The 26,039-nt window shown below is 40.7% G+C and overlaps 1 protein-coding gene across 1 annotated transcript in view; it reads left to right on the top strand.

The window, feature by feature from the left end:
• The window catches only part of LOC126190818 (golgin subfamily A member 2-like), a 112,278-nt gene that overhangs the window by 28,952 nt on the left and 57,287 nt on the right, over positions 1-26,039 (top strand). Inside the window, exon 3 of the mRNA XM_049931385.1 lies at positions 1,999-3,000. Within this exon, the coding sequence (XP_049787342.1) occupies positions 1,999-3,000 (1,002 nt within the window). The remainder of the gene's footprint in view (positions 1-1,998; positions 3,001-26,039) is intronic.

Raw genomic sequence — 26,039 nt, 5'->3', positions numbered from 1 at the left:
CCACAACAACAAGAAGTCATCCCTTTCTGATTTCATTTTTTTTCATGTTCTTATAGAATGCCAGCCTTTTTTCCTTTATTGTGGTAGATATCTTTTTATATAACCCCATTTTTGATATCATATGAAATGTAAACTCATTTGCCTTTCCTTTTTTGTTCTATGATCTTCATTAGAAATTTCCTTTTTTGTTTTTTCATTTATGAGCTTTCCTTTCTGGCATTTGTCACTGTTAGTGATAAACATTCAAATAAGACTGTGGTACTGTTGTGGCTGAATTAGATATGATACCGTATGAACGATGGACCTTGATACAGTAGATGACTTGTGTGCCTGATAAAGATAACGATATTGTAGGTACAGCCATCTCGGAGGGTTATCTGTGGAGAGGACAAACTAACTTATTGTTCCTGAAGAGGGGCAGCAACCTTTTCAGTAGTTGCAGAAGTAACAGCCTGGACTAATAGCAAAACATGTAGCATTGTTAGCACCAAATTTAGTCTGTATATGATGAGTCCTATTCCAAAGACACATTTGTCAGAAATAAGCTAGAAATATCACTATATGGCTGTATATGCACCTGGTGTGTGTCCGCTTCTGCTTCAGTGCCAGTTATATATATATTCCTTTTAATTTTATTTCCACATTATTGTTGTAAGGTTATTGTAAATTCCTCATTCTGTATAAGAATGAGGAAGTGCAGAATTGTTCAGGTCAATAAATGCTAAATGGGTGGGGATTTCGAAAAAATGACATTTTGACATATGTACATTCAATCACTGTTTCAATAGTATTCATTCAGAAATATCAAACTTAGTTTTTTTCAGGGGGATACTTCGCCCCATTAACAGCGGTATGCGCATGTATATAAAAAAAAAAAGTCTCTCTCTTCTTTTGCTCTACACTAAAACATATTCAAAGCCAATCAAAATCAAAGTGCATCTCTTGGGTAGGTTTATTTGTGAGTGACCTGCTCATCCTTTTAATATATCCCTCTCCTCCGTGAGGAAGGAATAATTTGTTACAAAAGTGAGGAGGCTATTGTGTATTTGTAAGTGTTTCTCCAGTACTGATATTTGCCTTCTGAAGGTAAGTATTGGGCAGCAATACTGTCTCAAATTTTTATGATTTTCTTGAGTAGATCTACCTTTTGATACTTGAGATACTGCATTAGAATGACGTGACTTGGGTTTCATAATTTAGTCTTATGTTATACTGAAGTTATTTTATAACATAAAAAAAATTATTGATAAATTATTTAATAGGAGATATAAAAAAATCTACTCACCAAACAGCGGCAGAACACACACACATAAAAGGCTGTTGTGACTGGCAAGCTTTCGGAGCCAGTGGCTCCTTCTTCAGGCAAAAGTGTTGAAGGGGAAGGAAGAAAGGTGAAGGAAAAGGACTGGAGAGGTCTAGGAACTGAGGTAGATTTTGGGAAAATCACCCAGAACTGCGGGTCAGGGGCGACATATCGTACAGTAAGTCCCCCTTACCGGCTCTCTCTAACTTTCCCAAAATCTATTTCTTTTCCTAGATGTCTGACCTGCAGTTCTGAGTGACTTTCCCAAAATCTACCCCTCTTCCTAGACCTCTCCAGTCCTTTTCCTTCACCCTTCTTCCTTCCCCAAGTGAAAGCTTGCCAACCACAACAGTCTTTTGTGTGTGCTCTGCTGCCACTTGGTGAGTAGATTTTTTATCTATCCAATTAAATTATGTTCTTTTATTATTTATTACTTGTGATGCACTGTTTTTATTTGTTTAGATGTTTGAGCTCACAATGGCAGTTACACTTTTTCTGTAAAATATATAATAGTAAATATAAACCAGTCACTAAATAAATGTTTGGCCTTGTTCACTGCCATTCATAATGGACAGGCTGCCTATAAGTCGACAGATTATACCTGTCTTATATTTCCTTTTTGTGAGTGCCAATATGAACATCTTTACATATGCTTGTATTTGTCCATACTTACAATTCCATTGACTGTTTTCCAGTGCCAGACTTCTGATGATGGAAGCTACTGTCCAAGTCCAGAAATAAAAAACAGTGAAGAGTACTGCAACAGCTTCAGCAGAAATGAAGTAAATGGAAGTTTTGATGCTAGCAAAAATAGTCAACATCCATTATCTCAGCACATTTCTTTCCAGAGCACTACTCCGATAGTCTCTCCTAGTGTTGCAGACATGTTTTCATCAAGTCAGACAACTAATAATGAAGCAGAAATGTTCTTCAACAGCATTCCAACATCAAATTCTCTTGGCGAGAACTCCAGTAATTATTCATCCTTTCCTTATCAAACTTCTAGTTTCATATCACAGGAAAGTATTTACCAGAAAGTGCAGTCGGTAAATGGTGTGACTACTTTATCATCACAATGTCAGCCTTGTCCAAGCGAAGTGACAGAAGCATTTTGTAATCCACAGTCTGGTGCTGACATTGTTCAAACTGATACACATTACACGGGTGGAAACCCCGAAAATGAAAATGTGTCAGACTCTTTTGAGTTTGATTCAACAAAAATAGCATCTACATTTCATAACAATGAGACAGGGAATTGTGCAGAAGTCACAACAGCTCACCAGAAACATCAGACTCTACCCTCCGATAACTCTTCTTCCATAGACTTACCTAGAGAAACTGTGGATGATATTTCTGTTCAGCAAGCATTGCCACAGTTGTCTTCTGTAGAGGAAGGCAAGAAATTAAATCCTAAAGGAGAAGAAAATATGTCACCTAGCAACCCAGAAAAGTTGAATGTTGCTCAAAAATTAGTGTGTGAAGAAACTGCTGCTAAGTCATTGCCTTTGTCGAGCACGGAGAGTCTCCGTCAGATGTCATTGCAAATTAATGATCTTATAAGCGAGACATATAATGGGAATTCTGATGATAAAAGAAATAGTGTATCAGAACTTGAACACAGAAATCAGGAGCTGGCTGCTATGCTGGCTGTGGAACAGCAGAAGAATGAACAACTCCATTTACAGTTGAAGGAACATGTGAGTATTATTACTGTTGTAACTGTTGTTAATATTAAGTGTGAATATAAATTATATAAGACTCTAACAGCTCTCTAACATTTAATTATGAATTGGATAGAAACAAAGTAAATAACTAGTTGGAATACACAGTGCAGTCTAAATTGCTGGACTGATCTTTTGCCCAGGCTTACTGTTAATGTTATCTATCCAATGCCGTTTGGACAACCTTGTTTAGAAGCATTGCTGTAGTTACTGTTACTGAATGTATAGATAATGGAAGACTTGATTTTTTTTAGTGAATAATTCACACAAAGATCCTGATATAAAACATAGAAGTTCCAAAATGGATTTATGAAACATCCTCAAGACTGAAAAACATTGTACTTTTCAAAATTCATTAAAGCTATGTCCAGCTTTGCAGATTTAGTTTTTGCGTGGATATCCTAAATTATTTAAGGCGTGGTTTTCAGCATTTTTGAGTTTATGACTCCCATTCTGAGCATCTATGTTGTTTCCATGGCTCCCTTGTAAGATATCTTGTATAAACTGAAATAATTAATTTAAAAAAAAGTTGTGAATAAATTACTACTCACCTCAGAGCGACACTTGACCTTTCTTCTTGTTACACAACTTCTCAAATCTTGGCATCAAATGAGATACAGCTACCCTTATTTCCTTCTCTACTCAGTCTTGATCTGTATTCGGTTTTGGTTACAGCCACTAATGAAAACTGACTCTCACAGAGATAGAAGGTCGCAAAAGGAATTAAAACCTTTCTGGCTCAAGCTTAGAAACTCTTTTCATGCTGAACACCAAAATATTGGCAATATCATTCATGAAAACTTCACATTTAGTGAAGAGTCTGGTGAAAGCTCTATCAGCTCCTCCTCTTCTGTGGTGTTGAATCCGGAAGGAGAATCATTACTGAAGGGATTTTGAACCCACTGAAACCTATCATAGTTTTCAGGAAAGATTTTTTTAAAATGAACATAAACATCAGATAAATGTCCTTCAGTTATAAAAATTCTGTAATGATGCCTATATCATTGTCATTTGTAAAATACTGCAAACTTGGGGAAATAGTTCATTTCTCCTCCATCATTCATTTTTCTCTTCAAAGGAAGAACTTCCTTTTGAAGGCCGAAACATTGTCAATAAGATGAATGAAGAGAGGTTCAGTTTCTTGCAGAGACTTATTCAGTGAGTTTAACTTCTCAGATATATCACATAAGTATATGTGATATATTCACTAGAAAGTCAGTGTCTAATAAGCACTTAGCAATGATGCGATTGTCTTCTTCCACGTAAGAACAGACCTCTTGCCTAAGTTCAAAGTTGTGTGATAATACATTTCCCCTGAAAAGCCAATGACTGCTGATATAAAATAACAGAGATGTATGTTCAGCCCCCATATAGTGATGCATTTGTCTAAAAAATCTAGCTTTCTGAGGATGAGTTTTAATAACATTCACTGCATTTATGACAGTTTGCAGCACTTGATTTGTGTCAACACTCAAATGTGATGCAAGTGCTTCTCCGTGGATAATGCAGTGCATCCACATATCCGAATCTGTGCCACTGATAAGTGTTTGTAGACCACTGTAACACCCCAACGTGGATCATGCACCATCAGTACACACGCCAACACAATGTGCCCTGTTAATTTGATATTCTGTCATGCAGTTGTCCTCTATTATGATCTAATCTTTGCCTGTAGTACCTGTGTTTACTGCCCCCCCCCCCCACCCCCAAAAAAAAAAAAAAAAAAAAAAAAAAAACTTCGTCATTAGTAAATCACACATAGCAATTTAAAGGAGCATCTCTACTGCTATCAGTAGTCCTATCAAACTGCAAACCAAACTCCCTTCCTATAATTTTTTCTATAATTTGTTCATGATGAGTGTCTCCCAAATTGTGAATTCAATGACTAACTGTAGTGTTATGCAAACAAATGGGGAAAAGTTGGACTCTACAAGCATTAGTAGCACATGGTAGAATTAGTTTTTCCGCAGTCGTATGGGTTTTGTAACGTGTACCTAATCAGTAAACTACACTGTAGGATGCTAGAAGTGCTTTATTCAAGATTTTTGCCTGCTTTGAAAATGATGCTTTTTGTTCTTTCATTTGACTCAGTTTCTTAGAAGAATATGTTCTTGGTTTGACCATGTTATTCTTATGAACTGATACTTTAATTTGCTAGGTAGGATATAAAAACAAAGTACTTCCAGACACACAACACAATGTGAACAGTTATCGTTTTTCACAACAGAGCACATGAAATAAAAATCTAAGTTACTGTTATCATATTTTCTGTACTTGTGTTTCCTCTCATTACCACTTTCCTTGTTGTGCTCAGCAGGTTCTCACTTTTTGCTTCCACTTAACAAATTAAAAAAAAACTTTTCCATAGTTTATCAACTGTATAACAATGTCACAATATAATAAAAAATTGATTGCAAACACAGCAATAAATGTAAGTGTAACACGTGACAGATCAATTTTGAGGTTACGACTGCTTATGCAGGCTGGTCAACATCTAATGTGGAATTCCTTGGAGGCCACACAGGTTGACATCTGAAATGGAATTTCCCACAACTGTCTTCTTTGGCCCTAACTGCAAAACAAATCCGTGGGACCCCAGTTGATCAATCATTGTGCACCAGAGCATTGCAGTGCACAGATTGAATACCACTGGCTTAGGGTAAATGCTGGTATGATTCAGCTTGTAAAGGACATGGGTGATCCCCTTCCCCGTCATTCTCCTTTCCAAACTTGTGCTCCTTCTCCATTGACCTCATTGCTAGGATATTAAACCCCATACAAAATTTCCTTTTCCTCTATTTCAAAAGTCATGAGGAGGACAATGTTGACAGTGTTTTTCACTAGTAGTGACATTGTCTGCAAAGAATTTAGTCACCAGGTAGAACAATAAGTAAGGACTCTTCTATCAGGAAATGTAGCTACTCACCAGCCCAAGTCCAGTAATTTATATTAAATTGCTTTGATTTCTCATAAGTTTTTTCTGCAGTAAAATTTCTCAGCTCATTTGGCAACAGTAAATCAGTTGTTCATTTCCCAACATTTTACCATTCATCTTATCTGTCAGATTAGTCACTTCCGGACTATTTGCTCTTTCAGAAACTGGATATGTATCTAAATGGTTTAAGATTTGAGTCTATTGACAAGATCTGTCATGCTGACTGACAAACTGAATATAATTCTGAAAGAACATTTCTCTGAAGCCATGAAGGATCTGAAAAGTAATCAAGAATGATGTATCTCATCAAATTCATTTCATGTTGAATAAATAAAGTGAAAACTCTTACTTAAGCCATTGATTTTGATTGTTATTGTCATAGTTCAGGAACTTGGGGCTGTACTGATTGTATATTAAACTTAATATTTCATGTACAGGCACCAGGGTCATCTGTCTTCCTCTGTACCCGAATGGACAGTCTGTCTGACAGATGTACGGGGTACATGACTTACATTCCCAGTACTGCCAAGATTTTTTCCTCGGTGGGAGGACTGAAATGGAGTGCACTCTGCCTCATGGGGCCAGTTTAGGAGCCACCTGTAGGGAATGTGTCAATTTTGGTTTGAGAAAGCCAACATTAAGAGCCAAGAGAGGAGGTTGTTATCAACCGACTACTTTGTTCTGACATCAAATATAGATTGACGTTGAGGATACTAAAGCACTTGATTGATGAAGTGTGCACCATGAAGCCTGATCTTTTAATTAGTTAGTATAGAGACAAGTCATCAGCAGGTTTTTTAAGGTAGGTGGCACCAGATGTCTGTGCAGAAGTTCAATTCCCATAAATTATAGGCCAGTGGTTTGTGACCATGGAGCTGGCACCCGATAGTGTCATAGGTGTGTTCCATGGGGTTCGGATCAGGTGAATTTGGTGGCGAAGACATCAGTGTGGAATTCACAGTTCTGCTTCTCAAACGACTGTAACTACATGATCCTGTGCCCACTGCAGTTGTTACTGTCAGTGTCATTGGTCAACATGGGAACACAATGGGGGTCATCTGCTGCAGAACCCAAAGTACAGTTACGTCAACTGAATGGTGTGCTCTGAAACACTTGTGTTTGTAACAGTGTTGTATTCCATTATCAGGTCTGCCAGAAGTGGTTGCCTATCTCACTGCACATTGTGGGAAAGCCTCCACATATTATAGTGATGAGATGTGGATGTCCAACACCTTGTTGCTTACTCATAGCTTCAACCACTTTCTTTAGCTGCTCACAACATTTGCTTGCAAACAGTTGGCCAGCTTTGCAGATTCTGAAATGCTAACTCCAAGGTGCCCAGCCATAAAAAACTGCCCTTCATTTGATTTAATCAGAGAGACATAACAACAATGGTCTTCTCCTGTCGCCCAAACCAAAACTAAGTTTATTGTGTGGTCTCTCTCCATGTCATTCTAGTAAAGCCATCCAGTGCCCTTTACTAGTGCTTCATTAAACACAGTCACTTCAGGAATTTGTAATGCAAATATTTTGTGTATTTTTGCCTTCAGTGCATCGCATTGGAAGAGTGAATGTGTGCTTTCATCCCGTGCACCACATAGTCTACATTTGGGAACTTCTTTCTCTATTCCCATTATGTATAGATGTTGCTTGTAGTTTCCATGGCCAGCCATTAAACTTACCATGGGTTTAAGCAGCTTGCTGTTCAAGCCCGGCATTGCAGAAGTTATCTTTAAACATGATTTTCATGTTTTTGTTTTTTGTTCTTTGTCCAAAGTTCTACATGCTGCCTTCTGATCCAGCTACAGTTTCGACTATAACACTTTTCCTGGGACTGACCAGCAGCTTTGCCTCCTCCCATGGAGCTATCTTGGACACCATATCCTTCAGTCAGTCTCTTCTTCTTATCACTCCACAAAGTTTAGAGCACCTTTGTCCAGATAGGCCCTTCCTAATTTGGGGCCTTGACTTGCACCTTTCCCAGTCTTATCAACGAGAGCCATCTGAACTAGCTGCTCCTGCTGCAGGGTGATGTTATTAAGTGGCTGTCCTTGTTGGATTATCGCCACCCTAAAAACTATTTCCCTGTTTCCTGCCTCTGCTTTTTCTGGAATTGGTTATCCTGGGAAGTGAGAGTTAAGTACTCCTCCCTTGTTCTCTTATTCTGTGCCTTATAGGTGGGAGGAATCCCTTTACCCACTTCAGTCTTAGAGAGTCTTTTCTCGGAGGTCTAATATTAAAGACCTTTGTCTATGTTTGTTCTTAGGAAGTCTGGTCCAACATCCCAGTGATGTTTTCCACTTTTTGGACTAGTCCTTCCCCCAATTCCAGTTGTGGAAACAGTTTCCATTTATTAATTGCCTGATAGTTGGGTATTTGAGAAATCATCAAGTCCCTTAATTTTTGGATTTGTTTCTTTTTGGTCCCTTGAGAATTGGGGATATATTGGTCGATACCAGCAGAGCACTGCACCATTGTAAGGCTAATTGCCCAAGGCAGTTACCTGGTATTCCTGAGGCTCCATTCACTACACAGCTTCCCATGTGTCACACATTCCTTTGCATGGAACATGTCACTTGTTCCATCTGACACGCATTTTCATGTGAATGGATGGTCCAAGGAGGAGTACTGTATGTAAACAATATCAGAGAAAAGTTATCCTAATTGAGAGTGAGAAACCAAGTACTTGTATTCAGGAAAATCAAGTTGAAAATCCAGGGTTAACTGTTCAGAAAAATACAGGATTGAATAACAACAATATTATGAAAAGGATAGCTTGCTACCATACAGAGAAGATATTGAATCATAGACAGGCTCAATTAAAAGGCTATAGTACATTTAAGCTTTCAGTCTAAAGGCCTTCTTCTGAACTAGAAAACGGACACACATTCACACAAGCACATCTCACACACACATGGCCACTGTCTGTCGCTGGACTGCTAACAGACCTCTTTCTGCAAAGTTCTTGCAAACTTGTTAAAACCCTTCTCCAGCAGTGTTATAAATTCAAGATATTCACTAACTTTCCAATTTTCAGAACCTTGATGTTGAATAAGTGCATTCTTGCTTTCTCTGGTCAAGTGATGAACTGCTTCCCAACCTACCATGACATTTCATTTTTGCTTCAGTGTTATTGTCCTAGACAAGTCTATCTTCTGCCACAACATAACCAGCAAATTGAATCACTGTTTGCATTCTCAACCAACTCCTGACTGATATTCATGCTATACAGTTCCTTTCACCCTTCAATGACCAAGGGATGAATTTTGTAGTGGCACAATTCATGTAAAGTTCTTTCATTACAATTTTGTGCCATGAGTTCAGTGAAAACCTCTATATCGACAAACAATATGTATGTGAATCACCACTAGACTCTCCACATGGTGGTCATCTGTTGTTGAGGAAGGTCCTCCCCCCATCCCCCACACACATCCTCATACCACTGGTCTTCATTGATCAACCATTTACCCTCTTTGAAAGATTTCAACTCACGTTGCACTACATTCATTCATTGTGTTCTGTAAATCCCATCAAGATAAAGAATCTTCAGAGATGGGAAATGAGTCAAGATGCACATTAACACAAGCCAGAGACACCATATAAATGTAATCTGTATACTGTATTAGCAATAAACTATCATTATACATCTACATCTATGTACTTACTCCACAAGCCACTGTAGGGTATACGGCAGAAGGTACCTTGTACCACTGCTAGTCTTGTCCTCTCCAATTCCACCTGCAGTAGGGGAAAATGACTGTCTGCATGCCTCCATGTAAACCCAAATTTCTCATATCTTGTCTTTGTAATACTTATGCAAAATGTATATTGGTGGTAGTAAAATTGTGTGACAGTCAGCCTCAAATGTCGGTTCTCTAAATTTTTCAATAGTGTTCCTCAAAAATAACACCTTCACTCCAGGAATTCCCATTTGAGTTCCAGAAGCATGTTGTTTGAAGCTACTGATAACAATTATAGCAGCCTGCCTCTGAATTGCTTCAATGTCTTACTTTAGTGCGACCTGGTGTGGACCCCAAACTCAAGCATTACTCAAGAATAGGTTGCACTAGTGTCCTATGTGTGGTCTCCTTTATAGGTGAACCACCTGTTCCCAAAGTTCTCCCAATAAACCAAAGTCAGTCACTCACCTTCTCTACCATAATTCTCAAATGCTCATTCCATTCCCTATCACTTTACAATGTTTCACCCAGATATTTAAATGATGTGACTGTGTCAGGGTGGACACTACTAATGTTGTTTCTGAACACTACAGGTTGGCTTTTCCTACTCATCCACATTAACTTACATTTTTATAGATTTAGAGAAAGCTACCATTCATCACACCATCTAGATATTTTGTCTAGGTCATCTTGTATCATTCTACAAACCCTGAACTTCAACACCTTCCCATTCACCATGGCATCATCAGCAAACTACCATAAATTGTTGCTCACCCTGTCCATCAGCTCATTTATGTGAACAGAAAAAAATAGCGGTCCTATCATGCTTCCTTGGAGCAGTCCTGATGGTACACTTGTCACTAATGAACACTCACTGTCGAGGATGACTTACTGGGTTATATTGCTTAAGTAGTCTTTGAGCCCCTTAAATATCTGGAAACCTATTCCATATGCTCATATGTTTATTAACAGTCTCCAGTGGGATGCCGTGTTAAATGCTTCCCGGAAATCTAGAAATATGGAATCTACCTGTTACCCTTCATCCATAGTTCACAGTGTATTGTGCGAGGAAAAGGTCAGCTGAGTTTTGCAATAGCAATGCTTTCTAAAACCTTTCTGATTTGTGGGCATAAGCTTCTCAGTCTCAAGGAAATTTATTTTATTCAAACTGAGAATATCTTGAATTCTACAACAAACTGGTATTAAGAATAGCGATCTGTAATTTTGTGGGTTCCTTATTTTACCCTTTTTATGTACAGGAATCACATGCGCTTTTTCCCAGTCACTTGGGACTTTGTGTGGGGCCAGAGGTTTGTCATAAATGCAAGCTAAGCAAGGGCCCAGTACTACAGAGTACTTTTTGTAAAACCGAATTGGAATTCCATTGAGACCTGGTGACATTTGTTTTCAGTGCTTTCAGTTGTTTGTCTATGCCAGGAATGCTTGTCACTATGTCATTCATATAGTAGTCTGTTCCATGGTCACATGGCAGTATGTTTGTAAGATTCTCCTATGTGAATGATTTCTTTAATGCAAAATTTAAAACTTCAGCTTTTGTTTTGCTATCTTGTGCTGTCACATCAGACTGGTCAGTAAGTGATTGGATGGAAACATTAGACTCTCTTAGAAATTTTATATGGGACTTTAATTCTCTTGTGTTCTTGGCCAGATATTTTGCTAAGTTAGAAGAGTGATAGTAATGAGTGCCTCATGCATAGATCTTTTCACAGAAGTGCAAATAACTACTAACCTTTGCCTGTCATCATGTGCATGTCCTCTTTTGAATCAAAAGTGCAATAGTCTTTGCTTGCTCAGCATTTTCCTAATTATGTTCTTAAACCATGGTAGGTCTTTTCTGTCCTTAATCCACTTACTAGGCACATTGTTCTTCAGTCCACGATTTAGTCTATTTCATCTTTGCCAGAATTCCTCTATGTCTGTATTACTGGAACTAAGTGATGTCAGTTGATTCTGTAAATGAAATGCATACAATTGCTTATCTTCTCTTTCTAGCAGAAACACTCTCCAAGCCTTCTTGACTGATAAAAGGTGGCAATGCTTATGCCATGCAAATTTAATAGAGTAAGTCTGCCTCCACAGCTGAGGTGTCAGCATGGCTGACAACCATACGGAAGGACTGGGTTTGATTCCTGGTACTATCAGAGATTTTTCTTTGGTGAGGACTGGATGCAGTGCACTCAGCCTAGTGATGCCAATTGACTAAATAATAGTGGCTCCAGGCCATTAAAACTGACAACAGCCTGGAAAGCACTGTGGTGATGCCACACGCCTCCATACCACATCCAGTGACACCAATTGCAAAGGATGGCAAGGTGGTCAGTCAATGCCAATGGGAATTGTGGGTGAAATTTATATTTTTTAAGTTAGTTACCCTGATCCATAGATCAAATTCACAATTAATATTATGATGTGGAACAGTTCAACAGAACAAACAGAATACTGATATAAAACTAAATAAAATTATTTGTACAGCTGCAAGCGGGCCATTTAGAGTTTTTTTAAGGGCTAATTACACATTTATTTATTTACATTTTTTCAAGAAATCGCTGAGCTTGAAGACTACACCAAACATCATACATAGGCAGAGTTATAAATTGATAAAAATAATACATATATTGTAGCAGGGGTGCATGTATTCATCTTAATATTCTAAATATATCACATGCTGCAACAGATGACTTGTAGCTTGGAATTCACCGAACGAATACAAACATCAGTTAACTAGGAAAGTTTTCAACTCCCTGGGGGGCAGCTTTGCTTCACAAATTTCTAAACTATGTGGCAGCTTGTTGGACCATATTTGCTCATTACTTTAAGGACTATTGAGAGGTTAATTTTAATTTTGTCCCCTGCCTGAAGTAGTTACATTTACTTCCAGTATTGTAATTATGTATATCACAGCACTCATTTAATTTGCGTTTCCTAGTGACAAACGATACAACAAGCTTCTTCTACAAATATAAGGGACACATTGTTAAATGTGTAACAAAGTTGGGGGAAGGATAGATTGCTACATTGCTACTCATTTTAAAGATGACCCATTGAGTTGCAGACACGCACAACAGAAATACTGTTACACATTACAGCTTTTTGCCAAAACTGCCTTCAACAAAGAAAACACACACACACACACAAGCAAGCACACCTCATGCACACATGACCTCTACCACTGGCAGCTCTGATTGGAATGTGACTGTCACTTCAGCAGAAGTCTGGAATGGGTGGGGAAGGGAAGGGGAGAGGGGGGGGGAGGGAGGGAGGAATAGCAGGGTAAGGGTGGAGGGAGAGAAGAGTGCTGTCTGGCAGAGCATGCAGGGGCTAGACTGTCAGGTGCAACGTCGGAATGTAAAATGGACAGAGGAAAAGGAGAGTAGCAGGGAAGATGAAAGGACAAGCGGGTACATTGGCAGAGGGTGGCACACGAAGAGGGTGAGAGAATATGAAAAGGGAGGAGGCGATAGGACAAGGGGGTGGAAACTGTTGGGTGGAGGATGTGGGAAAAGTAAATTACTGTAGGTTGAGGCCAGGATATTTTCAGGAATGGAGAATGTGTTGTAACTCCCATCTATGCAGTTCAGAAAAGATGGTGGTGGAGGGGAGGATCCAGGTGCCCCAGGCTGTGAAGCAGCCATTGAAATCAAGCATGTCATATACATCTGCATATTGTGTTACAGGGAGGTCTACTTTGCTCTTGCCCACAGTTTGGGGGTGGCCATTCATTCTGGTGGAAAGCTGGTTGGTAGTCATACCAATCAAGAAAGATGTGCAGTGGTTGCAGCAGAACATTGATGCTTTCACTGGTGGCCCTGCCTCTAATGATGAAAGATGAGCCTGTGACAGGACTGAGATGCTATGTCGGTGGATTGGACAGGTTTTGCACCTGGGTCTTTCACACCTCTGTGCCAAGGGGTTGGGATTTGGAGTGGCATAAGGATGGAGTGGGTTATTGTGGAGGTTGGGTGAGTGACAGAACACCACTGTAGAAGGGGTAGGAAGGATCTTTGGTAGGATGTCCCTCATTTCAAAGCATGATGTGATTCAGTTGTTCCAGTCAGAGGGGGGGGAGATTGGGTAACGAATAGGCACTCTTTTTGTAGACGGCTCTGGTGATGGTAAGAGGATAGGGGACGTGTCTGTGAAGACCATCAGCATACTGACAAAGGGAGTTGTTGTTACTGTTGATATGCCATCTGCAGGTGGCAAGGCTGTGTGGGATGGATTTTTTGATGTGGAGAGGGTGGCAACTGTCAAATTGCAGGTACTGTTGTAGGGTTTAATGTGGTCAGAGGTGTGGATAGAGCCATCAGAGAGGAGGTGTTAGAGTCTATGAAGGTGGTGTGCTTGTTTGAGGAAAACCAGATGAAGTAGATGGGAGAGAAGGTGTTGAGGTTGTGAAGGAATGAGGATAAGGTGTCTTGGCCTTTTGAGTCGAGATCATGAAGATTTCATCAATGAATGTGAACCATTCCAGTGGTTTGGGGTTTTGGGAGGCAAGGAAGGTTTCCTCGAGATGGCCTATGAACAGGTTTGCTGTGCTGTGGGTTTGTTTGTATACCTTCACTTCAAAGGAGTAGTAGTTGTGAGGTAGGAGAAAGTTAGTAAGGTGTATTAGGAATGAGGTAGTGGGTTTGGAGTCTGAAGAACATTGGGAAGGGTAGTGTTCAATAGCATTAAGACTATGGGCATGATGGATGTTGGTGCATAGGGAGTTGGCTCAACAGTGATGAGTAGGAATTCAGCAGATAAAGGAGTCGGAATGATGGAGAGTCGGTGAAAGGAGTGGTTGGTATCCTTGACCTGGGAGACTGGATTACGGGCATCTGGTTGGAGGTGGTGATCAATGAGAGTCAAAATCCTTCCAATGGCGGCACAATAACTGGCTACAATGCGGCATCCAGGTTTGTTGGGCTTGTGAATTTCAGGGAGCATGTAGAAGGTGGGTATGTGGGATGTCATAGGGTGAGTAGGAAAATGGATTCAAGGGAGAGACTCTGGAAGGAACCTAAGGCTTTAAGCAGGAATTTGACATTATGTTGGTATTCTGGTATGGGATCACTCTGGCATAATTTATAGGTAGCCAAGTCAGACAATGCCAGAGGCCTTCAGCCTAGTACTCATTGTGACTCATTATGACAGTGGTGGCAACTTTGTCTGCAGGGACGATGATTAGATCATGATCTGTTTTTAGGCTGTGTGTGGCTGTCCTTTCCTCTTTTGAAAGGTTGGTATTCTAATGAACAGGGTGTCTACGAACCAGGACAACCGGGAGATCCGGGGAAAACCCGGGAATTTTTTAATCCGAGAGAAAACCGGGAAAAACCCGGAAATTTTTTTGAATTCCGGGAATTTTTCATTGTTTTTGTTCTCAGTTAAATTTTTGTAGTTTTGACTGGTAAGAATCAGTACTCTAACAAAGGATATTACTGTATCCTGCTACTGCAGAATAATGCTGCAGCCATAAAACGTGAACAAGAGAAAAAACTAAAATAAAACTTAAATTGCAAAAGAAATGCGCCATATACAGCAACAAAACAGTGCCCATACAAGCGTCTGCCAACAGTAAAATGTGTCAAAGGCTTTAGGAAGACTAAGCAATGCTTCGTAACAACAAATTGCCTCCAATGAGCATGACGTCACAACTGTTTACATTAGATTCGTTTTAGCAGTTACGAGTGGGATCATGCGCATGTGCAGTTGAGTAGTATCTTCTTCCACTTCTCCCTGCAGAAACGTGGCTGTTGGCTGTGTAAGCATCTTCTCGGTGTATCCAAGAAAATGAAATTTTGACAGAAAATTTTTGGCCAGATCGCTATACTAGCAAGGGCCAGTTGTACAGTCTCCGGCTGGCAGCCGATCTAGCAGCAGGTCTATTCTGGAAGTAGTGCGGAAAATGCGTTGTATGAGGTGCATTCAAGTTCTAAGGCCTCCGATTTTTTTTCTCCGGACTGGAAATAGATAGAAACATGCGCATTGTTTTAAAATGAGGCCGCGTTCATTGTCAATACGTCCCAGAGATGGCAGCACTGTACAGCAGATGGAATTTTACCGCCAGCAGCGAGAATGAGAACTGTTTTAAATACTTAAAATGGTGTCGTTTTCCTTATTTGAACAGCGTGCAATCATTTGTTTTCTGAAATTGCGTGGTGTGAAACCAATTGAAATTCATCGACAGTTGAAGGAGACATGTGGTGATGGAGTTATGGATGTGTCGAAAGTGCGTTCGTGGGTGCGACAGTTTAATGAAGGCAGAACATTCTGTGACAACAAACCGAAACAACCTCAGGCTCGCACAAGCCAGTCTGACGACATGATTGAGAAAGTGGAGAGAATTGCTTTGGGGGATCACCGAATGACTGTTGAACAGATCGCCTCCAGAGTTGGCATTTCTGTGGGTTCTGTGCACACAATCCTGCATGACGATCTGAAAATGCGAAAAGTGTCATCCAGGTGGGTGCCACGAATGCTGACGGACGACCACATGGCTGTCCGTGTGGCACGTTGCCAAGCAATGTTGACGCACGACGACAGCATGAATGGGACTTTCTTTTCATCGGTTGTGACAATGAATGAGACGTGGATGCCATTTTTCAATCCAGAAACAAAGCGCCAGTCAGCTCAATGGAAGCACACAGATTCACCGCCACCAGAAAAATTTCGGGAAACCGCCAGTGCTGAAAAAATGATGGTGTCCATGTTCTGGAACAGCGAGGGTGTAATCCTTACCCATTGCGTTCCAAAGGGCACTACAGTAACAGGTGCATCCTACGAAAATGTTTTGAAGAACAAATTCCTTCCTGCACTGCAACAAAAACGTCAGGGAAGGGCTGCGCGTGTGCTGTTTCACCAAGACAACGCACCCACACATCGAGCTAACGTTGCACAACAGTTTCTTTGTGATAACAACTTTGAAGTGATTCCTCATGCTCCCTACTCACCTGACCTGACTCCTAGTGACTTTTGGCTTTTTCCAACAATGAAAGACACTCTCCGTGGCCGTACATTCACCAGCCGTGCTGCTATTGCCTCAGCGATTTTCCAGTGGTCAAAACAGACTCCTAAAGAAGCCTTCGCCGCTGCCATGGAATCATGGCGTCAGCGTTGTGAAAAATGTGTACATCTGCAGGGCGATTACGTCGAGAAGTAACGCCAGTTTCATCGATTTCGGGTGAGTAGTTAATTAGAAAAACAATTGGAGGCCTTAGAACTTGAATGCACCTCGTACGAACACGTAACAATGCCTAACCGGAGAATAATTGTGGGATAACTAAACTGGTGATTCTGGCAGAGTTAGTGAAGTTAACCGGCAAATAACCTTTGACATTGACAGGAATAGATACAGAATTAGTGATGACAACATTGTTTGTTAGAACGAGGAAGGAGAAGAAACGGGGACATCACACAAATTATGGAAGAATAAGACGATTCCAAATTTTTATAAAAATTTCGCACTACTACTTTTCGATCTCATGCTTGAGAAACCAGAGCATATGAATGAAGTGTAAAACTATTTCCTAACGTAAAGGTTTTTGCTTGTAGTAGTCCTAATAGGCATTTGATATTAGTACTTCGTGAATTATATTCTGCCGTGTTATAAAAATGACCATTTCTGCCAAAACAGTCTCGATTATTTGGCGTGTGTTAAAATTGCTGCAGTATTATAAAGGCCTATTTTGTTTTATCTCACAGACAGTGACAAAATGTAGGTAATCAGGTCGAGAAACCACACCAGTCTTGGGCCTATTTGTGCTTACAGCTTTTTCAGTATTAGACAACGACATTTCGATTTTTCAAGTAGTAAAACTTTTGACAAACTTTGATGAGGTAACAGATCCTTTCGCAGAAAGGAAAGCACACCATGTAAGGCTATAGCAAGATTAGAGAGAAAAAAATTCTAGGAGCTAAGGATTGAAGAAATGTGTACTGTCTTGCTTGTCTCTTCTCTTTATCGGCTTTATGTATCCTATACTTAAATTTATGTCACACAAAGTAGCAAGTTGTTAGCTAATAGGGAATAAAGAGTGCAAATTTTCTGAAGAGAGGTTTTTTTTTTTTTTAAAAAAAAAGCAAAAAGAGGGGCAGGATGTCAAACCGGCCAACTGGAAGCAGGAGAGGCACCATAGGACATTTCAATTTCTGCTGTCCTGAATATAGTTTGATGGCATCCAGTACAAAATATAAACGTTTCAATTCCACAGACCGAAATACAGTAACGTGTGATAGAAGAATGCTGTGTGAAGAGGTGTGGTGCTGCACTTTGGCACACTTAAGATCAGATAACATGTCTTACAATTCCTTGGACATGTATGTTGTATGTATCAGAGTCTTCAGAAAGATGTGCCCTACAAAATGAACATATTTTTGAAAATTCGATTTTTTAATTTTTTGACGTCCCATCTCAAACGCTCGAGGGACGCCACTATCTACTATTGCCCCGGTTCGGAAATATCGTAGATACGGGTCTGACGCGCAGAGCAGTCTGAGTTATAATAGGGAAGCGGGTAGTCTCCATGTGACCCGTGTTTACATTTAGTGATTTTGCTGTTTCCTCTTTGTCTACTGCACTCACGTCAAATGAAAACAAAATTGATTTCTTTGGCCGGGAGCTATCATGTGAATTAAAATACCTTCACGTAATTACGGAAGGCTAAAATACGTTATTAGTTTCAGATTTTATTTTATTTCCACCATTCTGACTGTCAAGCATTAATTGCCATGCAGAACAATGAAGTTATTTTTATCGGTTTGCTGAAGAAATTTTCTTTTATTAATCTTTTCCGCTGAGGCAGTCAGTATATTGGAAATAAAGGGTTTAATTTCAGACTATTGGCTAGTTTCAACTGTTCAGTGCATTTCAAGTGTATGTTTTCATCTTCTAGCATGTATGGCATTATGCCATAACAAAGAACCAGACATGAGATAACAAAGTACTGGTACCCAAGGAAATTTACATCCCGAAACCACATGGAAAAGCTTAATATCAGGTCGATGCGTACTTCACTGGGAATCTGGGACTCATTTAAAAATCAGCTCTTTGATGACGAGCCACTTAGAAGAATTTATAGCCCAGAAGATTACGTTGTTATTCAAAAAATTTACTAGCACATTTGTGTGATATATCTTAAAATGTAATATGTGCATAAAAGACCAACGTTATATGTGAAAGCTTAGCTTCTCTTGCAGTGTATTGGCCTTAGAGACCAATATTATATGTGAAAGCTTTGTTTTTCTTGTAGTAACATTATATATATTAATTTAAACCATTACCTTTTCCTGTTGGTGTGTTCGTGCTACTGAACAGTGATGTTGCTATTGGCTGACTACACCACGTGTCCGAAGCTCTGAATATCCGCTGTCATTGGCTGGCGAGATCACGTGACATGAGCTATGACTGGCTTACAAATATGCTTCGCAATCTCTATATCAATGCTTCGGAAAGTAACATGCGGTGTTTGGTGGAATTTGAATTTATACTTTCGTAATACGAAAATATGCAGTGTACATGTTACTGCACATCAAACATCTTTCCAAAAGGTGTTTTGTTTCCAAAGTGCCAGGAAATTCTATGCCCATGTATAAAACCATAACCATTCAAAGGATTGATAAGTTGTACAATTCTGAGAGAAAATATACTGTCAATTAACAGGGAAAAACTATGTTTCCACCCAGGAGAAAGTGTATTTTTAACTGGGAAATCCGGGAATTTTTTTTCCTTGTCCACGTATACACCCTGAAAGAAGGATAGTGTAGCCAAGTTGGAGGTAAGGAGTTCTTGGAAGGGACTGGAGAGTGGTTAGGTAGGATTGGGGGAGGAGCATGGTTGGTTGGTGGTATGAACTGTTAGGCAGGGTTCAGTGTTGGAATTATGTTAGCTTTGGTTGGGGAGGTTGGTGGTAAAGAAGTACCTCCATTTCAGGGATCAGAAGGGGAGTAGATCTTTTACAAGTCCAACACAGTTAAATTTGTATGTAGGTTTAAAGGTGAGGCCTTTGGATAGAACTGAAACTTCAATGAGGCTGAAGATTTTGGTGTTAAGGTTAACAGTAGCATTCCAGAATTGTTTGGGTTCTGGATTTGGAGTGTTGATAGAGAGTTTTCGGGGATGTGACGAGATGAAAAGATCTGATAGGCAGTGTCTGGGTGTTATTAGGGGTTGGCTAGGAGGAACACTGAAGTAGGATAGAAGTTGGATAGGGGTATCGCAAGATGGCAGTAGGATGTTACCAGATTGGGTAACTTATGGAGGTGGTGTATGGACTGCTCTTTCCAGGTGCTTGAGAGAAAGGATTTCAGCTTTAGAGATGTGATGTATGTAGTTGCGATTGCACAGTAGCAGTATCTTGCAGAGGGAGCAAAGGTGTTTCTAGGTTGCCTGTTCCATGGAAATGTGTTTTTGCAGTACTGGATTTGTGAGGGAAAGGAACTAGCAGAGTCTGAAAAGATGGCGGTCATTGTGAAAGGGGGGTGGGATCCAGAAAAGGAATTTTTATATTAGGCCACGGGGGAGATTCCATGGTTTAGGCAGCATTTAAGGAACAGGATGTGGGACCAGGCTGTAGCCGGGGAAAGGGATACTTTTCTGTTCCAGAAAGATGGAGCAGGGTTCATTGTGCAGGGATGGTGTTGGAAACAGTAAATGATGTAGAACATGGGCAAATGAAGGTGTTGGGTGGTTGTGAGGATAGATGGATAACAGAAAACAATGCATAAAAAATACATACAGGCACACAAAAACATGCACAGATACTCGAAACACTCACAAATATGTGAAAATATGCAGAAATATGTGAAGATAGAAAAATGCTCATAAACACGCACAAACAAATAAAAGTGCACAAAAACATGGGAAAAAACAAGTGGATGAGCTATAGGAGTTTGTGTGGCACGGGTAGGTGTGGAAAATAAAATGTGGAAATGCTCAAGGATGAGGGAGGAAATATGATCTGTACAGTGTGTTAACTGTAAGGCGGCAGAGTTGTGAGGGGAGTGCGGGGGGAGAGGAGGAAGCAAGCATTGGCTGGCGAGTGGAGTTGGAGCCATTGGGGGGGGGGGGGGGGGGGGACAAGGCACGCCTACTAGTTGCAGTGTTGGCGCACTAGGAGAGGGTAAGGAGTCATTCCAATCCCGGGAGCGGAAAGACTTACCTCAGGGGGAAAAAAGGACAGGTATACACTCGCGCGCGCACACACACACATCTCCATCCGCACATACACAGACAAGTTTGACTTGTGTCTGTGTATGTGCGGATGGATATGTGTGTGTATGTGCGAGTGTATACCTGTCCTTTTTTCCCCCTGAGGTAAGTCTTTCCACTCCCGGGATTGGAATGACTCCTTACCCTCTCCCTTAAAACCCACATCCTTTCATCTTTCCCTCTCCTTCCCTCTTTCCTGATGAAGCAACTGTTTGTTGCGAAAGCTTGAATTTTGTGTGTATGTTTGTGATTGTTTGTGTGTCTATCGACGTGCCAGCGCTTTCGCTTGGTAAGTCACATCATCTTTGTTTTTATATATATACATATCCTATGCGCTCACAAACCATTCATCCGATAATTTTGCGAGCATCGCTACGTAATACTGGTTTCCTTCTAACCGTAGGCCTACCGGTAGGGGTTGTTGGCGACTCCCGAGATGGGCCAGCAACTGTCTCTTCACTCATTTTGATAATGTTTAGCGCAACTGCACAATAAAAACACGCAGAACAGTACAGCGCAAAACAGTAACGAAGCAGACGACAATGGCTACCTTGTAGAACACAGTCAGCTACGTAATGTTGGCAGCAGTCGAAACTGCGTGCCTACCGAAGCCTCCCGACGTTTACCGTCTTCTACCGATTCAGGACTAGGGAGAGGTCTGCCATCTAAAAGTTTACACACTGTAGGAATATTATAATTATCTTTGGGAAGAATTTTGAGCATGAGATTCTACGCCAACAATTTATGCAGTCATGTAGCCATGTGCTGTGCATGGACGAGATTGTTCATACAATGGGGCTCAGAAGTCAGAGCGTCTGCGTTTTGGAAGGCAATGAAAACACACATGAAGGAAGAGAAAGAATGGGCACTGAGAAGACCAGCACATCAGGTATGGTGGTAATACAGGAAAATAGCACAGAGTTGGGGGGTGGAAGAAAAGCCATTAGGCAAAATCAAACAATGGAAACTCCAGGTTGGAGTATCAACAGTATTAAGTGTTGGATAGATTGTTCTTCACCAAAAAGATGACCCATTAAGTTGCAGACAGGCACAACAATAAGGTTGTTGCACATAATAGCGTACAGCCAAAGCCTTCTTCAGCAAAGAAAGCACACACACATTCACACAATCCAGCACACCTCACACATTACTGCTGTCAGTCCAATTGGAATGTGACTGTCATACGAGTAGCAATATGGAGTGGGGCGGGGAAGGGGGAAGGATAGCAGGGTATGGATTGGGGGTGAGAAGAGAGCTGTCTGGTGCAGCATCCAGGGACTAGACTACCAGGCGCAGCATTGGGAGGTGGGGTGTGAGGGGAGAAAAATGAGTAGTAGAAGTGGGAGGAGCAGGGAAGAAGAAAGGGCAGGCAAGAACATTGGCAGAGGATGGCGTACAGAGAGGATGAGAGAATTTGAAAAGGGAGGAGGTGATAGGACAGTGGGACAGAATCTGTTGGATGGAGGATGTGGGGTCAGTAAGTTACCATAGGTTGAGGTCAGGTTAGTTTTGAGAGTGGATAATGTGTTGTAAGGATAAATTCCATTTGCACACTTCAGGAAAGCTGGTGGTGGAGGGGAGGATCCAGATGGCTCGGGTTGTGAAGCAGCCATTGAAATCAAACATATTATGTTCAGCAGCATGTTGTACTACAGGGTGGTCTACTTTGGTCTTGGCTGCAGGTTTGGGGTGGCCATTCATCCTGGTGAACAGCTGGTTGGTTGCAATAGTTGCAACAGAGCTGGTATAGAACATGGCTGCTTTCACCGGTGGCTCAGCCTCTGATGGGCCAATGTAAGCCTGTGACAGGATAGGAATAGGAGGTGCTGATGGGTGGATTGGGCAAGTCTTGCACCTGCGTCTTCCACGGGGATATGATCTCTCTTGCAAGGGTTTGGGATTAGGAGTGGCATAGGGATGGGCTAGGTTGTTGTGGAGGTTGGGTGGGTGACAGACACCGCTTTAGGAAGGGTGGGAAGGACCTTGGGTAGGATGTCCCTCATTTCAGGGATGATCATAGATAATCAAAGCCCTGATGAAGAATGTGGTATAGTTGTTCCAGTCTGGGGTATTACTGGTTGACTGAGAGGCACTTTTTTTTGTAGCTGGCTCTTGGGTGTGGTGGGAGGATGGGAGTGCGTGGGGAAATGGCACAGGAAATTTGTTTACAGGCTAGCTTCGGAGGATAGTCTGTGAAGGCCTCAGTGAGACCTTCAGCATACTGGGAATGGGAGCTGTTGGCCATCCCCAGGTGACAAGGCTGTGGGATGGATTTTTTGATGTGGAAGGGACGGCAGCTGTCAAAATGCTGGTACTGTTGGTGTTTGGAGGGTTTGATGTGGTCAGAGTTGTGGATGGAGCGATCAGAGAAAAGGAAGTCAACATCTGCGAAGGTGGAACACTGGGTTGAGTACTAGTTGAAGTCGATGGAAGAGAAGGTGTTGAGGTTGAAGGATTGAGGATAGGATATCCTGGCCCTGAGTTCCGATCGTGATGATATCGTGAATGGATATAAACCAGATGAGGTCCTTGATGTTTTAGGAGGCTAGTATTTTTTTCTCCAGATGGCCCATAAACAGATTCCTATAGACCTGCCACAAGAACCCTCCTCCATCTTTATGTACCAGTAACCTACTGTCTCCACACCATCCACCCTACAGCTTCCTCCCCCTTGTCGTATTGCCTCCTCCCCTCTTCACATTTCCTCACTCTTTTTGTGTTCTACTGTTTGCCGGCATACCCGCTTGTCGATTCCCCTTCCCTGTTCCTCTCCTTTTCCTCTCATTCCCTTTTCCACTCGTAATTTTTTTTTCCTACATGCCCCCACTCTGGACTATGGATCTGGCAGCCTCTAGTCCTTGCACATCCTGCCAGACAGTGCCATTCTTACCCCTACCCCTACCCCAATCCAGATTGCTGTTCATGTGACATTTGTATTCTGGTTGGAGATGCTGGACACAGTGATCATGTGTGCATGAGATGTGCTTTTTGTATGAATGTGTGCATATTTGCTTTGCTGAAGAAGACTTTGGCTAAAAGCTAAATGTGTAACAGCTTTTTGTCGTGCCTGTCTGCAACAGCCTTTTTGTCGTGCCTGTCTGCAACTTAACGAGTCATCTTTACGGTGAATAGCAATCTATCCAGTTCCTAATGCTGTTGATATTGCAACCTCAAGCTTCCATTGTTTATGTTGGACAAAAGTTTCGCAGCAGGATGTTCTGCACTTTAGTCCATAGATTAACCTAACTGTTCTCTTTTGTAACTGCAGTATTCTATTCAGGTGCAGGTTTGCCATACAGCTCCACAATTCAATGTCATAATTAAGAAATCGGTGAATTGTTCCATAGCATACAATTTTTTAGGTTTGACTTGATCTATTTTTGGCAATTGGCTTGTCTGATACAAAAACTGCTGATTTTCTTGTTTTCAGAATTCATGTGGTTTGCCCAAAAAAGATTTTTGTTCTGTATGCTGTGGAACAATTCACCCATTTGTTAATTATGGTATTGAATTGTGGGGCTGTATGGCAAACCTGCACCTGAATAGGTACTGCAGTTACAAAAGAGAACAGTTAGGTTAATCTATGGATTAAAGAACAGAGCCTTTGATATTGTAAGTTTTCAGTTTCTTAATGAACAGCTCATGGTTAACTGATCTGAAGGCTTTGGAAAGATCTAAGAATACACCAGTTGTGTTCATTCATTCGTCTAGGATGTACACTTTGTGGAGGAATTCACTAATTGCAGTTGTTGTGCAACAATCTTTGCTAAAGCCGTGCTGTCTTTCTGTTAACAATTTGTTTTTTGCAAAATAAGCAGAGTGTGCAGAAGTGATAACCATTTCAAACACACTACTAAAGTAGGGATCATTGATAATAGGTAGTAGTCTGAAGCCTCTTGTGTGCTTCCCTTCTTATGCACCCATTTAACAATGCTTATTTTTAGACTACTAGGATAAGAGTTTTCACCAGCACTACAGTTGGTGAGGTAACTTAGTGATTTAACTATTTGTTTTATGCATATTTCAACTACAGCACTTGTGGTACCATCCCAACCAGCTGAGTATTTCTTTCTGTAATGTGAGGATTATCCTGTTTATTTCATTTTCCTTAACCTTATCAAATTCAAAGTCCAGTGTTTGAGTGATGTGATTTAGTTTCTCTCAGTGCGCGTTTGTAATGTGTGTTGTAGTGTGTATTAGATTTCCTATTGGTGATATGAAATACTTACTAGAAAGCTTACATATTGCTTTTGGGCTTTTATAGTACTACTATCCTGTATAATGTGTAAGGTTTTGCTATCCCCAGTAGTGGAAGCCTTTCGATAATTACCAATCAGTTTCTGGCCAATGAGGACAGAACAGGCCATAAGGCAGAATCTGGGATTAGCAGAAGATTGATCGGTTTCCAGTTTTATGTTAGTGGACTGTTATGGTTCATTACTTTGGGCCCATTTCGTAACTGTTATATTCTATCTGTTGTGCAAGGTGGTCTGAGTAATGAAAGTCTATATTACCATAATTAACTGTGTCTTCAGCAATTTCTTAATTATTGCGTACTCTATCCTGGTAGAACTAGAAGCTCAGATCTTAATGTTCATGGAAATTATATTTCTAAGATTTAAGAAGTTAATAGGTCTAAGGAGTTTATGTTAGCTATGTTGCTGGAGCTTGTGTCAGTTTTAAAGTCTTCAAGTACATAAGGTCATTGAGACCATTGTGACTAATTAAAGTATTGAAACTGTTAAGAAAATGGATTACATCTGCACAAGGTGGCCTATATATTCCCATTACTTTGTTTTATCACATTTACTCCATGCTCTTTTAGTTGAATTGCAAAATCACCCACTTAAACGTGCCAGTTTCTTAAACTGAATATGTTCAGTGACAAAGATGACCATACCATCCCTTTTATGCTGCTTTCTACAGTAACTGTTTGCCACTACATAACCATCTAGTTTATAGTAGCTAATTTCGTTACATTTTAGACCATGTTCAGTTAACACTAACGAATGTGGCAAATGGTCATTTACAAATACCCTTAGTATACTAAATTTATTTCAAAGATACTACACATTCAGTTGTATGATTCTAAGTGGTGCCTGGATTTCTTTTCTGTTTATACAACTGTGGAAGTTGCAGTACTCCGTGAGAGTACTGTTAGGCTGAGGTTACTATCCGCAGCCTCTCA

This window comes from Schistocerca cancellata, chromosome 6, assembly GCF_023864275.1.
Source record: "Schistocerca cancellata isolate TAMUIC-IGC-003103 chromosome 6, iqSchCanc2.1, whole genome shotgun sequence".
Classification (NCBI taxonomy): Eukaryota; Metazoa; Arthropoda; class Insecta; order Orthoptera; family Acrididae; genus Schistocerca; species Schistocerca cancellata.
This window is presented reverse-complemented; position numbering and strand designations above follow the sequence as displayed.